Below are 16,520 nucleotides of genomic sequence, written 5' to 3'. Positions count from 1 at the left end.
GCCACTGATTTATCACAACTATAAATCTTGCGGTTCACTACTTAAAGTTCTCTGCGCCATGGAGTTCAATTTCCGTGGTAAAGTTCTAACAGAAGCAGCATCATATGCAGCGTAAGTTTTCAGTCTCGTCTATTTCATTGTAACGTCCTACATTAACTACTTAGAAAACTTGACAAACACACCAACCTTTCAAGTAAACCCTGTTGGAATCTTATGATTTTATTATACTATTAGAGGGGAAGTTTTGAGAAGTATCTTCAGTTCATAAATTTAAAGTGAATTTCTACCTGTAAAAATTATTATCATGACTAACTGAATATTGCTGTCGATGAGCGTGTGGCCGTAACGGAAAGCTGCGGCCGCAAATGCGTTGCTGATGGTGGCCTCCTCCGAGGGATCGTAGGAATTCGAATATCCCTCTTTTTCCGGCACCAGACCAAACGTCTCCACGAAATGACGTCCTTAAATCGCAGAGAAGGGCTTTTTGTACTCATTTAACACCTTATAGGGATTCGAGTGTTCTCCTCATTTTAACAGCTGCAGAATTAAGTTTTTTCTTGTAAATACGCAATCAATCCCAGTGTTCCCGTTACTCTAACAGTTGTTAAAGTGGGTTGGAGAACACCTAAATTATTTCAGTGTTTATGGTCCCTTCAACAGCTGATGATGAGGTTTCACTTAGTTTAACGCCTTGACAGTTTCAATGTTATTGTTACTATAACAGATGTCCACTGTTCGATGTATACGCAACGTTGATGGTCCTGTAAATTCATCTTATTCTGTACAATGTTGCGCACAGTTAGCAATTAATTTAAATAACGATGAACTGCCATAAATAAAATAGGCACACAATATAAATTGTAGATGATTTTCAAACATTATAGATGATGATTGATACGCCAATCCGCAGACCAGAATAGGTAGATGCTGCAAAAATTAATAACCAGAATGTTTAGACTCTGCAAAAATCATTGGCCAGAACAGGTAGATACTTCAAAAATCGATGGCCGAAATAGGTAGATAGTGCCTAAATGAATGACCAGAACAGATAGATTCTGCAAAAATCAATGGCAAGAATAGGTAGATTATGCATAAATTAATGACACGTGCAACTGCGCACTGTTTAATATGCCTCTAACCGAGCACGATCGGAAGATATTCATTGTAGGTGATGTGTTGCATCTGGGCCGCAACAATGCGCCTGGCCTCCTGAAATATGATCTCGTCGCTCCAGGTGGGGTTGAGCGTAGCCAGGGTCTGTGCCACGAGGTTGTGCTGCCTCATCCACACCGTGTGCATCGCGGTCAGGTTCGGCTGCTCGTTTACTCGTGAGTCACCTGGGGAAGAAAAAAAAAGCTGATGTGTAGCTAATTTTATTGTTGCTAATTATATTTACATTAATTTTGTGCAGCTAATTTTATAAGATTTTGTAGCCGGTTTTAGAATGCTTCCATTTTTTCCACTGAATTTGTGTTTTCAGGAGCTTTTTAAAATAAAAATATGCACCGATGTACCGATATTCAAGTAATTTAAAAACCAAATCTTTCTGGGGGCTGTTTCATATCACCAATATGATGACTGCCGTTAGAAACTAAGATTTAAATTGTTTTGCCTCGAATTTAAATTGACCCACCAGCGCCAAAACAAGGCCGGTCTGGAGCCGGACTGTCACACTGAGGGTCGTGAACGTTGGGGGGCAGCATGTGACGACTGCCTCTGACTGTTGCTTTCAAGCGACCCCCTTTGAACTCGCGCAAGTTACTCATCTCCTCAACTGAAGATCCGTATACGTTGCTGGAGCAGGAACATTACCATATTAAATTTGATTAAATTTGGTTTCATTACAAATAAATTTGTCACCAGCGTTGATGAAAGTAAATTCAATTATTGGTGTTGATATATAGATGATCTCAGACCAGTCATATCATAGTAGCAAATCTTCGGTTCCTCACCCCCGAGACGATCGATGGCATTTCATATTATCGTAAGAAACTTATTCATTGAAGATTCAGGTTGCAATACGCGAGCTTGAATAAGCATTTAAATTCATTTGGCAGTAGGTACGTAGTCTACTTATTGCACCTGTGGAGACCTTTCACCTGGCATCGAGATAAGCCGTAATTTGGTTCATCTGTTCTCTCGGTCCAAATTTACAGTCTTTGCGGATCGCTGGCATTGAGCGAACGAACTCCATGCAGCGTTGACCAAAGGGGCCGTAGAAGGGATCAGTAGCGGGGATTATAATGGGCTGGCACTCAGGGTGCAGCTCGTGGGGAGGACGAATGCTACCTTCTTTGCAGCACGTAATGTCACTTTTATCCGCACCTGAAGGATCAAATGCAAACCATGATAATAGGTCTAATATTATACAATAATGTATTCAGGGTACGGTTATTACCCTGATAATTCTACCTAATCACCAACATCAACAAATGACGTGTGTGGACAACCTCATGTATTATCAAAGCATTTAGAGTTAGAATATACAATAATCTGGAACGTAAACGTAACATTTATAGGTCACAAGCAGCCGTAATGTTCAGAAGAACCTTTCGAAATTGGTGTGTGAGTTAGGTCGTGGTCCAGGAACTGCCCCCACTGCATGATGTAGAGTGTGAAGTCTTCGTAGACGTCGTCGCGATGCACGATTGTGGCCACTGAGAGACTCCGAGGTGACGGTAACGGAGTTCCATCGCTTGACGTTCTAAAACTGTTGAATCCTGCCGAGTAATGGAGTCAAGTTGTGGTGATTCTATGAAATTGAGGCAAATAAACAGCCACAATTCATCACAATAGAACAAGAAATACCTAATAACATAATTGATATAAATGCAAAAGCGCATCAAAAAGCATGAATACTTTATATCATGTAAATCTTTTATCCTTTTAGAATGGAAGTGTGCAATGCTTACCATCAGAGTAGACAGGAGGTAGGAGCCTGAAGAAAGGGGTGGCTGCCTGGCCCCAGTCTGGATGCGCGAGGTTGTTGCAGGAGCCGTCGGCCGTGCGGTACCTGGAGGAGGCGTCGCACAGAGGAACGGCCGGACACACGTCACGTATGATGGTCTCCGTGGCGCTGTAGTTCGACAGCGCCTGACTGGCTTCCGCTTCAGGTAGCTGGAGGCTGCGATGTAAGAATTGCTTTCATTTTACTTCAGATTTAGTATGCATTTTTTATTTATGTTAATTATACAAATTATATTTAAGTTGTAGCTAATTACGAATCAATTAAAGAATTTTTCATATTTTAAAACATATAGATTTCCGGGGTTGATTTTTCATGTAGATTTCAATTAAGGGATTTTTCATATTTTAAAACATTTAGATTCAAATAATAATTCGTCACGACAGGATTGAAAAAGAACAAAATGGCATTATGATATTTATTTAATTACGTTCATATATTTAATACATATACTACAAAGTAGTATGATTGAAGTGCGTTCCTTGCACAGTTGATGCAGATTAACGAAATTTTTGTTGTGTCATGCATCTTTAGGGAATACTTATAGAAATATTCCACGGCGTCTCATTCAAAGTTTAAACTAAATACTGCGGGAATTAGAGAAAAATATATGGACTTACGTTCTCATTCAAAGTTTATTTATATTAAATACTGCGGGAATTAGAGAAAAATATATGGACTTACGGTCTCATTCAAAGTTTATTTATATTAAATACTGCGGGAATTAGAAAACAATATATGGACTTACGGTGTCATTCAAAGTTTATTTTAAATACTGCGGGATTTAGACACCAATATATGGACTTACTCTTTAGCTACGGTGGCGCCAGCATCAAGCACTAGCGAACCTCCTTTGCCCCTGTTGACGACAGCGCTGGTCGTCTCGAAGAGGCGAGCGTGCAGGTATACTGGGGAGCCTGGCGTCGCAATGATGTTGTTCTCCACCTGATGTTAGTCAAAAGAGCGTGATATTAAAGTATTTATTTCCAAAATGCTATTTAATTTTTTTTAATATTCATTTTATATTCCCTTGCATAAAGTAGTTTATTAATGCTCAGTCTGTACCTATCATCTGGGTGTTATTAATAATTTTGTCAGGCAATAATTTTTGTTGATTCACTGTTATATTTCAAATGTTAAATAGTTCAAATGTTAAATTAAATTTCAAATGTTAAATGTTTAAATGTTAAATAATAACCAAATCAAGAAATTCATGTCGAAGCGATACAGTGAGGTTGCTCCTGAGCGCGATAGTAGGAAAGTTATTTATTGTTCTTTTCCATACTTCGTTCGGCCCTGCGTCCGAAGCTATGTCAAGAGAATTAAAAGTCTTGTTCAATAGATACTTCCCAAATGTCAATCTTCATATTGTGCTGGTAAACAATTTTACAATCGGTTCTTTCTTTAGATATAAAGATATGCTCCCTGTTCATATGCGATCATCTCTGGTTTATCAATATTGTTGTGCACGATGTGCATCTGCGTACGTCGGGATGACGTCACGCAATCTTTATTCCAGGGTCTCTGAGCATGAGGGCAGGAGTTGTAGAACCGGACAGTTGCTATCGCGCCCACCTCATTCGGCTGTGCGCGCTCACGCCGAGCAGTGTGATGTCCCTATTTCTGACAGTGACTTTAGGATGTTAGCTTCCACCTCCGGGACTTCCGATTTGCGCATTTTAAAATCACTGTACATCTTTAAACTTAGGCCCAGTTTGAATTCAGCTGCTAGCTCCTATCCCCTTGAAATTGTTAATAGATAGTTCTTTTTTTTGCTCCGTCTATTACTTGTAAATTTAGGTTTTTAATTTCGTTCTGTGCTTTCATTTCAATGTATTAATTTGTGACTTCTGATTTGTGATTCTAGATTCTACGAACTGACGATGGAGCTGGTCTCCGAAAAGTTTTCTATAAAGATATGAATTTTTCTGGACTTTTCTTTGCTTTTAAATTCTTATGCTAAATAGCGTAACATATGTAATTGATACGAAAATGAGGTGGATAATGTCAGGATTGTCAGTTTGTTCTGATTTTGAATAATAAAAGTTGAACAGGAATGGGAAGGCTCAATTTCATAACTAGCTTGATCTCCCAAAATTAAAATGAATTTTTTGCATGAAATAAATTTTGCTGACATACATGAAGTCCAGACAAAATTACGACAAAAATCAAAGCAAACTTACAAGAGTTTTCTCAAAGTTTTCTCGCTCTTGTTGCTTCCGGAGGCTCTTCTGACAGCTTCTGTTCAACTCCTCAGTGCTGATGCGAGGGTCGGTGACAGGCGCGGGCTTCTGCGGTATGACCAGAGTGTTCGGGTCTGAAAGAGTTCAAATTTACAGACCACGATTTTTTTGTGTCATTAAATTCCTGAACACCCAGGGTTTTTATTGGAAATGTTGTCAGCTTGTCAGCGCAGAATATACGAGGCAATAGAACTATTATTTTTCATTTACGATTTATGAAAGATTTTTGACTGAAAGATTTTTGAAAGATTCTTGACATGGCATGTGGTTTTTACATCTCATACATCTTTTTACTTCTAATTCAGATGAAACTACTATGATTTATTGACCTTTATGCAATGAATTATTTTCTCATGTTCTGTTATATCAGTGGAGATAACATGTCATCCATCTGAAATGAATTTGATCAAAATTTCATACAAGCGTCATTTATAAGATAGCTCAAACAATTTGAATCAACTTTGCTCAATACTTTGAACATTTTAGACGTTTTAATATTCATCCTTCAATCAACTATCAACTACAAAACCAGCGACGTACGCTAGATTTGAAGACTCCAATAGATTGATAATCAAATAATCATTAATCTCAAATTAGTTCATAAGCTGCATATAAGCCTCACACATTCGTAAGTTTAACTTTATTTTTCTTCCATTAATATTTCCAAGTGCACATACGAATTAATCCTAAGACCTTAACGCCAATTTTTAATCATGAGCTTTCTATGAATACTTTCTAATCCAAAATAACTGTATCTTTTAAACGTCCCGTAATAATTAAACGCTGACCTTGAAATGAATGAAATAGTAATTCGAGTTTGAATGAGCCAGAATGAAATAAATGCGTTTTATTAAAAGGCTAGAATGCAAACCTTTGGGCATGGTTTTGGAGTTTGGGCAGCAGATGCCCTGTTGCTGCGCGGTGATGGTGCAAGGGGAGCGAGAGAGCTTAGCCAAATCAGCGAAGAATTTCGTGCAGTGAACCAGCAGCGTGCACACTCCAGGGCTGCCGTCATGTGCAGTGCAGCTAACCTGAAATTACAGCAACAAAAACTTCAATACAAGTAACTAAAGGCGTGTCGCTAGATTATTAATTTACTTCTATTGTTCGATTGACTACGAGCTATCTTGCTCGCTAACACATTGATTCCAATTCTTTTCTGCGCAGTTTCTTTTTCTGAATTTAAATCTGATACATGTCTCCACCTTCCCTTAATTCAAATGATTAACTGGTGTACTGGAACTTGACTGGAATTAAAGAAAGACAAACAATTTAATCAAACTACCAAAATTAGCTCATCAATCATTCCAATATTATTATTATTAATATCATCTATTATTTAATTTAATATTATTAAAAGCTAAATTTAAAACTGCTACAAAAAGCTACAACGTTCTTCCGGGGCTCCCTAATACTTCGGGAAATTCCAACGTGGGCTCCTTGTATATGTGTTCGACTGGTGGCAACAAATGTTGGGCCTTCGACTCGTCTATGCACAAATTTGAAATATCACATTATGCAGTTCATAAATTTGAGTAATCATGTGAAATAAGTTTAATTGAATATTTATACATATCGAAGACGCTTTGATGATGCAGGCGTATTGTGAGTGACATTAAAACAAATTTTTTTCGTCTAATTATAGACCATGGGAGAAATGTATTGGGAAGTGTCTACCCTAAAAAAAAATCGAAAAAATTTACCTTTTAATCTGCTGAAAAGCAAACCGTGTGTAGCAGCAAACCCTGTGTAATTACGTGCATTATTTTGTGCGTAAGGCAGTTCTTAAACTTGTGTTTCAGTAGCCCGGGAATTTTCTCCCAGGCTTTGGGGTTTGGCGCCTCGCGTACGTTGACAACAGCGGGAACCTATGCCAAGCAGCGTGATATAGACGTCAGAGTATATTGATATCTCTTATTTATTATCTAAGCACGACCTGCTTGACCTTCATGAACTTTTCAGCGAGAATTAATTGTCCCTTCAGGCAGTTATTTTAATTTGAAAATCAGTTATTCTGTATCTCAAAACCTAATTGTGCATTTATTCATGGCGGCTGCGGTAAGAGAATTTTTAATAATGAATGATATTGTCGATATTATTTGCGAATGGCTAATGTGTACTTGAGGATCTTTTTAAATTTGTAGCTTATCTAGCGACCATTATTTCACGATTCATTAGATTGATCAGAATAACTGCGCCAATGTCTGCCAAAATTATGCGTTATCGACTGTTGATTTTTTTTATTATTATTCATTTAGGCTTGCCTTGGTATTATATTAGGTGCAATCGTGTCCACCAGGTGGGTGGGACATAACGATTAGTGACGGATAGTGGATCTTATATAGTGGCTGTCGTAGACCTTTGACTTTGGGACTTTCATCGGCATCTGCCCCAACGTTCAACAGCTTCCACAGCGTCAATATTAGTTGTGGCTTCATTTCGGGTCATGGGTCATTTAAGTTTCTATTGTGCTTATTACTGTAATGATGAATTTATTCATGTTGCGTTTTAATTAATACACGTGCCTCACATCTCTTTATTTCACTCCCATGGAAAGTGGCAAATCCTAACCCGGGAAAGCTGAGTTATGATAGGCTGCTACTCAGTACCTACTTTTGTACCCATTTTTTGCAAGCTTTCCCGCAACAGTACGAAATGAACATTGTATAACCATTGGTACAAAGATCTCTCGGTGAAAATTTTCATTTGTAGATTATTGTGCGTGTAAAACTGGACAACAATAATGCATGCCGTGCTTGACGTTACCCTCAAAACTGAAAATAGGTGATGAGAAAGCTTAAAATTCAGTTCCGAGCAATTTTTTGACCCTTCATTTCTTCTTAGAACTGTTTTACTTATTTGGCTCTCCTGACCAAGTGATATTTCCAGTTTACACAGGCTTATGAATGATAATGATAGAAATAAGATGAAATAAGAAAAAATCTCTTTTTTCGTTTTCAAGCTACAACATTAAGAGACATATCATTCAATTCGTAAAACAAATATCTAACGACTCAGAAAACTTTTTTTTCTGATTTCGCTTTTATTTTTATGTCCCTATTTTTTATTCCCCTCCCACGCCCCAATTTCCCTTAGCTTTTATAATATGTAATTCAAGCAATAAATGAATCAGAAAAAAGGGCTTCTAGGGTCTATGGATTTTTGATTTACGAATTGAATAACGCTTTTATTTTTTTTAGATAACTTCTTCCATTTTACTCCCCAACCCCAATTTCACTTAGTTTTTATAATATGTAGTTCAAACAATAGATAAATAAAAAAGTGGCTACTAGAGTCGTTGTAGACTTTTGTTTTACGAATTGAATGATATGTCCTCTCGAGTCTCGGGTTGTATCTCTCAACAATGACAAGAGGATAGATTTTTTGAAAGTCCCTCTTTTTCACCGTTTTCTTTACAGTTTACTTCTCTTTCGTTTTCTAATAAAATTCGCACGAAGAAAATATTCTTGTATCAGTGTTTTAGATATTTAAATGAAGTTTCATAGATATCGGTAAATTAGTTTATAAATTTTTGAAGGGCAGATCTAAAGGATCTTTTGGAGGGTATATTTGCCGCCGTCTATGATGTTATGCCATTAGAGAATTATGCCATTACCCATTATCCTGGGTAATGAATCTCCTATCGTTCGCGATATCCAGTCGATATTGAACACAATAAACTCTCAGCGAGAAGCGCCTACTAGAGCAGAGCAAATAAGTTAATTTACAATTTAGATTAATTTTATGAAATTACAATAAAAAGATTATATGAGCACACAATTTCCCAGTGACAGAGCGCAGTCCGTAATTTTTATGCATTATACAACACTGCTAATCGAAAGATAAATCAGGAACTCACTGTAGCGCTGTTCAGATATTATTTAGGAGAAAATTTGAATTAAATTGGCACTTATTAATTGGCCTATTGAATTCACATGTTTATAAAAAATGCGATATGATTTAAAACTTTTTTAGTCCTGAAAAAATTAAAACGGACTAAAAACTTTCCCTTGACAGCGCCTGAAATTTTGAATCCATCATATTACTGGTAAAAGACGAAGACTAATGACTGGAGTAATTTTACACTTCATGCATAAAACCATCTCTGATTAATTTCGCTTCTGTATGATCGACTTACAAGATTTCTTGGCACGAATAAAGCGCTATTAATAATTAACTATATAGCATTTTGTTCATGATTTCAAAGTGGGCGTGCGATGTTACTACGTTATCATAAATACCGTCTAAGTTATCATAAATACCGTCTAAGTTATCATAAATACCGTCTAAGTTATCATAAATACCGTCTAAGTTATCATAAATACCTTCGGTAACTTGGCGCCGTGGGCTGCCGTCGTCACACACAACAGTAAGAGGACAGGAATGTAGACGCTCTCGGGGCAGGCCATAGCTCCTGGAAAAGATACAAGTCATTGCCTGCAAAGCTGCCTACCTGTGCTTCTCAGAAGCAGTGCTCAGGGCTCATGGCTATCAAATGAGTAATTATTTGTCTGAGCAAGAAATAATCATTGCATTTTTTCGGGATCAGGGTGATTCTACCAGTAGTAGATTCTCAGAAGCAGGGATCAGCAGTACCAGTGATTCTCAGAAGCAGGGATCAGCAGTACCAGTGATTCTCAGAAGCAGGGATCAGCAGTACCAGTGATTCTCAGAAGCAAGGATCAGGGCTCATGACTGTCAAATGAGTAATTATTTGTCTGAGCAAGAAATAATCATTGCACTTTTTTCGGGCTATTCTTGTTAATAACTGTAAAATAGCGACTTGCATATGCCATCGCACTGCTAAATTTTTGTGTGAATGAGAATAATACGATACAGATTGTCATATTAGTCACACATCTAAATTTATCCATATTTGTTCCTATTTTCAGGTACAAATATTTTCAAGAACATAGGATAAAAATAATTTCATGACCATTTTTAACTTATCGGCTGAACAATTGTGGTATTACAACAAATAATTTGATGAAATATGCCTGCTATATGATACATTTTAACGCTGATTAACATATTTTATGAATTTCATTATAAATGTTAACGGCACCAATTATTCTCATAAATTAAAATTTTCTACGTTTTCAAAGGTATGACTGTCTACATGCTTCTAATTGAGTTCAGTATTCTAGCAACTAAATGTAATTAATCAATTTTTACTGATTAGTGTAAACTCGTATGATAAAGAGACACAGCAACTTAACTACGTTAAATGTGAACAGTCAATACAAACTTGACCGGTCATTTAAATTTATAATCATTTACATTAGAAAAAAAGCGTTAAAAACAATATCTATCTCACACATATATGATTTGACGGAAAGTCATAAATTTTGTTAACATGTCACGCCAGCGCAAGGCCAAAATTCGAGTCACGTTCATACACCAAATCTAATTTGAAATTTTATTTTAATGTCATCTGTTTTATGGGTAAATGAATAATTGCTTGCCGAACTCATAGCTAACTCGGTACATTGATGCAAATAAAAATGATTTTTTTTCTCTATTATGATTAACGTTCGTACAAATTTTTGAGTTTAGAGCGAACTTTCGAACTTAAGAACTTTGATCAAAAAAATAAGAAAGATCTCGATAATAAAATTATTTATTTATTTATTTGGGGGGAAAATATAACACAATTTTGATTTCAGTAGCCGCAACCGTATCCATAAAATTTTTCATATATCTTTAGGTTTGGAAGAAGTGTATATTGTTTGTAACAAGTTAATTCGACGTAGGTAGTATACGGCTTAGATTGCCTCCAGTCAGTCAAGTAATAAAAACGAAACGATTGCGAGGGAAAATTTTTTCTACTCTATTCAAATCAACGTAATGACAAATTCTCTCAAAATTAAATTATTTCCAATACGATGAAGGGATATATATATTGTTATCATAAATCAACGCATTGTCAATTACTATATTATATTGCGCATTTTTAATTTACAAATTCTAAATGGCCAGGATGCACAATTTGATATTTAATGTTTTGAATTTTTTAAGAAACTTCGATAAGAGTTACATCCTCTTAGAGAGGAAAATTAGCTGAGAAACTTTCCCTTAAATTCTGCCTGGAGCTTTGCGGAAGTGCTCCCCATTCCATAGAGAAATTTGACCGCAGCTACCGCCCCGAGAGACCGGTCGCTGGGCAGATTCCTAGCCGGGATCCTTATCTTTAGGGCATTCAACTCACCAGTTTTTTGTGTCACTTCTCACCAAAAGAAGATTATTCGTCAATGAAGCAATTCACAAAACAAATTCTTAAAATTGGCAGTGAAGCATGCGCGCCTCGGGCTTGTGACGCCGAAGTCAATAGATATTCAACAAACTAGATTCTGCAAATCATAAGAAGGTTTCGGGTTCCACCGTTTATCGGGTTTACTTAAACTTGATGCGAAGAAGCCATCACTGAATGTTCGCTCCTTCAAGCACGGGAGTATACTGAAGCTCAAGGCTTAAGGAACTGACATAATGTGCGGGGTGAAGATAATCGTGCAAGGCACCAAGGAAGCTCGTCTCGCACCAAACGTGCCAACATGTGGGAGGCCAACTGAGATGCCGCGACCGCAGACAGCACATGCACGCTGTCCAAGGTTACCAGCAGGACAAATTGCTCCAACACTACAACACCTTCGTTAAACTGCCAGTCATATTAATGTTATTGTCTATTCATAAATGAGACCTAAGATATCTGACAGACGGCAGTTTACGAGAATCAAAATACTCCATTTATCTTCGGTTTAGTACAGTTATACATTTGTAGGATTGAAACGGAGAATACTTAAACTATGGGGACTTGGAAATTTGGAGTAATTTGGAATACTTAGCGGACGGCCTTGCCCTACAAATAAATGGGCAATAATGAAAGACGATTGAATATTGTTCTTGCTTTCATATTGAATTTTCAACTCATCTTAGCATATACTAGGATTAGAAACAAATGTCTGTAACATTTCGAATCGCTTAACCTATCATTTTAATGCATATCTATTAATCTTCGTACCACAATGAGCTTGGGATTCATTATTTAGAGTCATTTAGAGATATCCATGCAGGGCTAAGGGAAACACTTGAGATATCCAAAAAATATATTTTATGATGGTGTAGGGGAATTGAGGCTTTAGCGGAAATTACTGCCACAATTCTCCGAGGTAATGATTCATTCAAACTGTCAATCGTTTCCAAATGAATCTTATCCATTCTTCAGTTAAAACTTCCTCCAGCTCTGTTAAAGATAAAGGCGGCGGGAATCGATTTCTGACTTGCATCTCTAAAATTGACCATAAATGCTCAAGTCTGGTAATTGTAAAAAATGTGAAAAAAATCCCGATCTAAAATCAGTGTGATTATTGTGAAGAATCACAAAAAATGTCACTTAAATTTTTCTTGAATCAATAAAACATTTCTGATGAATTTCGCTGATTTACTGATTTTACCAGCAGATTTTCCTCATGTACTTTACGGATGTTTTAATTTTACATACACATTTACCGATGTCAGATCGAACAGGATGCCGTGAATCAACGAAAATAGAAAGCTGGAATACGAGCAAGTTTTAGTATCATGGAGTCCGTGGTAATGACCGTATACTAGATCCCTGACGAACTCGCTGAGAAACTTTCATATTGCGCGTATTTTCAGGCATTAATGGGTACCTACAATTTCCTCAGCAACTTCTTTTTCTTCAATAATGAAAGCCTGACAGCTCCAGGAAAACGTGTGCTAAAATATTCATTAAGTTAATGAAGTGTACCTCTTGTAATAACTTTGGCAGGGCTGGACGTGGATTGTGAATGAAGGAAATCTGAGATAATGGTGGAGGGGCTGTGAGCGAAAGGATATTCGATTGCTTTCCCTTCAAGCTTCGTAAATTGGCATCAACAGCAATCGCTTGTATAAAACAACAGCACTTGTATAAACAAAGCAACAGCCACTTGTAATGTAAAACAGCAGCGACTTGATATGTACAACAACAGCCACTTGTAACAAAAAACAAAAGACAGTCGTAATGTAAAACAGCAGCCTCTTGTAATGTAAAACAGCCATTTGTAATGTAAAACAGCAGTTACTTGTAAAGCAAAACAGCAGTCACATAAAATGTAATGAAGCAGCCACTTGTAATGTACAGAAGCAGCCACATGTAAAGCAAAACAGCAGTCATTTGTAATGTATAACAGCAGCCACATGTAATGTAAAGACGCATCCTCTTGTAATGCAAAACAGCAGCCACACGTGTACATAAAACTGCATCCACTTGTGTGCATAATACGGGACTGCATGTTTATTGTAAGCCTTGCACATGGAGACCGGATCTTCATCAGGAATTACGTGCATGTATATCACTGCCATCTTCCTGATGCAGACAAATTCATGCAGACAGTGCACAAATTCGTTTATTTAGGAATTAAAAATCGCAACAAAATTAATGTATCAAAAATTGCAATTTGAAGGAGCTAATATATAATTTTACATCGAATATGGTGTCAAAAACCTAGGTCAATTTAATTTAATTTAATTATATCACGTTCAGCTCAGAATTATTGAGTAATCTATAACTAGTCATTTTAAACAGCAAATATCATATTGAGTGTCACATTCTGTTAGAATAAATTGTGAATAATGAATGGTAATATTTATGTTAATGCTACTTTTCAATAAATGAAACGAAACACATACAGCTTATAAGTTTTCAAGGGATCCAATTAAGGAGAGCAAAAGAAATTTAATATATAGATACATCTTCACAATATATATATATGACGTTTTGCGAGTGTAAGTGACTCGACAATTCACTATAGAGTACAAATATGATGCACGATTATCGTTTACTGCTCATATCGCTTTTTTCAATTAATCAAACGAAAACTCATCTTATTTTGCAGTATTAACATTGCATATCTCAGAGGCAGATGTTTTCGTTTACAGTGGTCATTAAAATCACAGAGTTCATCACCAGTTTCATGAACTGATCGAAACCCCCACCTCTATACGAAACATTTCGTATAGAGGTGGGGGTTTCCTCACAATTCCTCTGTAAACACATTAATTCTTGCGAAAGACCTAGCCTAAAAAATGAGCAAAGAAATCCTCTTGCCAACTTTCGAATGAGTTGATCTGTAGGAGCAAGTTTCATATTAATTAAATGGGCACTCCATAAACCCAGCGCCCCGACTTTCCTCTCACAGCTCAGGCGCCACCGCTGACCTCTTCAGGGAGATAGAATTACGGAACGATCAAGTCAAAACATTTTAGCTTCCTTTCACTTCACGTAATTTCCTGACATGATTCACTCAATTACCTGGCATGTATGCCATGTAACCAATTACAGTTTCAAATATTAACCAATTTCAAAGTCAAAAATTTCCTCAGCTCAAGTAATTAAACTATTCACTGTGGATGAGATAACAGGCAATATTTTGCTCGGACACGGCCATAAAGAATTACGTCCGCAACAGTAGTATCTGAGATCGTTAGATATAATTATGAAAAACATAACATAAATTGGCTCTCATCACATTAGGATGCGCCATGCACACGCGGTGCTGGATCTAACTTTTCCGCTCGAGATCACTCATCTGTTACAGGTTTCGGAAGTTTTCCTTTTCACTGACCATTTTTTAACGCTTCCTTCAATGAAAATCCAATGAATAACAGGGAAAATAGCTTGTAACAAGCACTGTGTGACTGCCAGGCTGCTATCACGTACTTCTCCCAAAGCTAAGTGTAAATCTAAGGGGTAAAAATTAGATCGTAAAATAATGTTCTTGAAAAAGGTAGTTTTTCGAATGGCTTTTCACAAAACTCGCTCAGCGGTTGTGAAAGTGAGTGCGAGCACGTCTGTCTTGTCATAATTTATACGTCGTCGCTCTCTTCTGCAGATCACGTCCTCGAGCTCAGCCCGGACCCCCTACTCGATCAGGTCTCAGTGCGTGTTTCTATTCAGATCTTATGATGAGGTCTTTCTTTACGAATTTCGCCTATTTAAAAATACACATGCAAATTGGGTTACTTTTTTTTTGAAATGACGTATACAACTCTACATAATCACAGTATCACAGTCATATTTGGTCAATGATGGTTTGTTTATTCACGAAAGGCGAGTTTAATGGAGTTTAATATCAAGTGATCAAACGGATGCGCATGAAGAAGCTTAGTTCGGTGACACGGTTGTCTCGTATCAGCGAACGGTTTCATATGGCCAGCAGGCAGTTGCTGCGGCCGCCGCTGGTCCGTGTTAGTAGGTCGGCTGCGGACGGACGGTTCTGGCTGAGTGCCAGGCTCCGCTTCTCACTCCACCGGCGTATCAGCATCAGAAAGCATTGCTCTCTCCGATCTTGACCGAGGTGGTTGTGAAGTGTTCCACTGTTCGGCTTGAAAATATTTCTCACTTGGAGCCGTGCCTAAAACTACGTCATGTGAATGTTAAATCGACAGTTCTCAACTCCAAATAATCTTGCCACCATCCACTGAAAAGTAAACATACGTGTTAAATTTGTGAAGCATTGTAATCCGGAATCATTTTTTAAAAACAGAATAATGAAGAATTTCGCTGCTATATCCCTATTTGTCGGATTAATTGGCACAAGTTTTGCCGCCAACATTGGCCCCCAGCATCACGATCTGGCATCATTCCAGCCCATCACAGCACAAGATGCTCAGGTAGCTCAGGCTCGATCTTCTGCAGTTGCACAAGAAACAAGAGAAGCTGAAGCACAACCTCAGCCCACCTATTCACCTACTTACAACGCCGAAGCACGAACACCAGTGGCAACCCAGGCATATCGCATCAAACATGTAACTCCTGTTGCACAGCATCAAGTTGGGCTGAATCCTGTCTACGGATCCCAACCTCAGCAGCAACCTCACCTTACCGTCTCAGTATCGGCGTACAAGCCTCAACAGACTGAGCAGATTTCATTGGACGATCAGAAGCCGAAAGTCATCGAGAAGAAACCTATTCCGGGAGTGAAAGATGCCAAACCCACCTACTATCCTAAAGACTCCAGCTACTCATCAGTTCCTGTTCCAAATACTGAGCCAGCCACTGCACGCTTCGTTGCTGATCCTTCCCGTGGCCAAATCGTTGAAGAAATCTCCCCTATTGAATACCAGCAACTTTCTATGCAGCAAGCTCGTCCTTACTCTGTAGTTTCACAGCCAATGCAAATGCCAGGGCACAATTTCAATTACGTCGCTGCAGTTCCGGGTGGCAGACACCCGGGCATGGTACATGGCATGGTGCCCTTGAGAGCAGTTCAGACAGGCGGTCCCCAGTTCTACAATGCAATTCAATCGCC

At 37.8% G+C, this 16,520-nt stretch overlaps 1 protein-coding gene across 1 annotated transcript in view; it reads right to left on the bottom strand.

The window, feature by feature from the left end:
- LOC108675451 overlaps positions 1–11,760 on the bottom strand; it is a 28,858-nt gene extending 17,098 nt beyond the window's left edge. Inside the window, exons 1-11 of the mRNA XM_047881346.1 lie at positions 11,417–11,760; positions 9,534–9,622; positions 6,080–6,239; positions 5,149–5,282; positions 3,774–3,910; positions 2,913–3,124; positions 2,550–2,720; positions 2,100–2,325; positions 1,634–1,794; positions 1,140–1,337; positions 314–461 (exon numbers count right to left, since the gene is read on the bottom strand). Coding sequence (XP_047737302.1) covers positions 314–461; positions 1,140–1,337; positions 1,634–1,794; positions 2,100–2,325; positions 2,550–2,720; positions 2,913–3,124; positions 3,774–3,910; positions 5,149–5,282; positions 6,080–6,239; positions 9,534–9,617 — 1,631 coding nt within the window. The 5' untranslated portion in view covers positions 9,618–9,622; positions 11,417–11,760. The remainder of the gene's footprint in view (positions 1–313; positions 462–1,139; positions 1,338–1,633; positions 1,795–2,099; positions 2,326–2,549; positions 2,721–2,912; positions 3,125–3,773; positions 3,911–5,148; positions 5,283–6,079; positions 6,240–9,533; positions 9,623–11,416) is intronic.
- Positions 11,761–16,520: the final 4,760 nt, after the last annotated feature.

The sequence above is a fragment of the Hyalella azteca genome, unplaced genomic scaffold (genome assembly GCF_000764305.2).
Source record: "Hyalella azteca isolate HAZT.00-mixed unplaced genomic scaffold, Hazt_2.0.2 contig7692, whole genome shotgun sequence".
Lineage (NCBI taxonomy): Eukaryota > Metazoa > Arthropoda > Malacostraca > Amphipoda > Hyalellidae > Hyalella > Hyalella azteca.
Note: the sequence above shows the minus strand (reverse complement) of the source record. Positions and strands in the feature narration are given on the sequence as shown.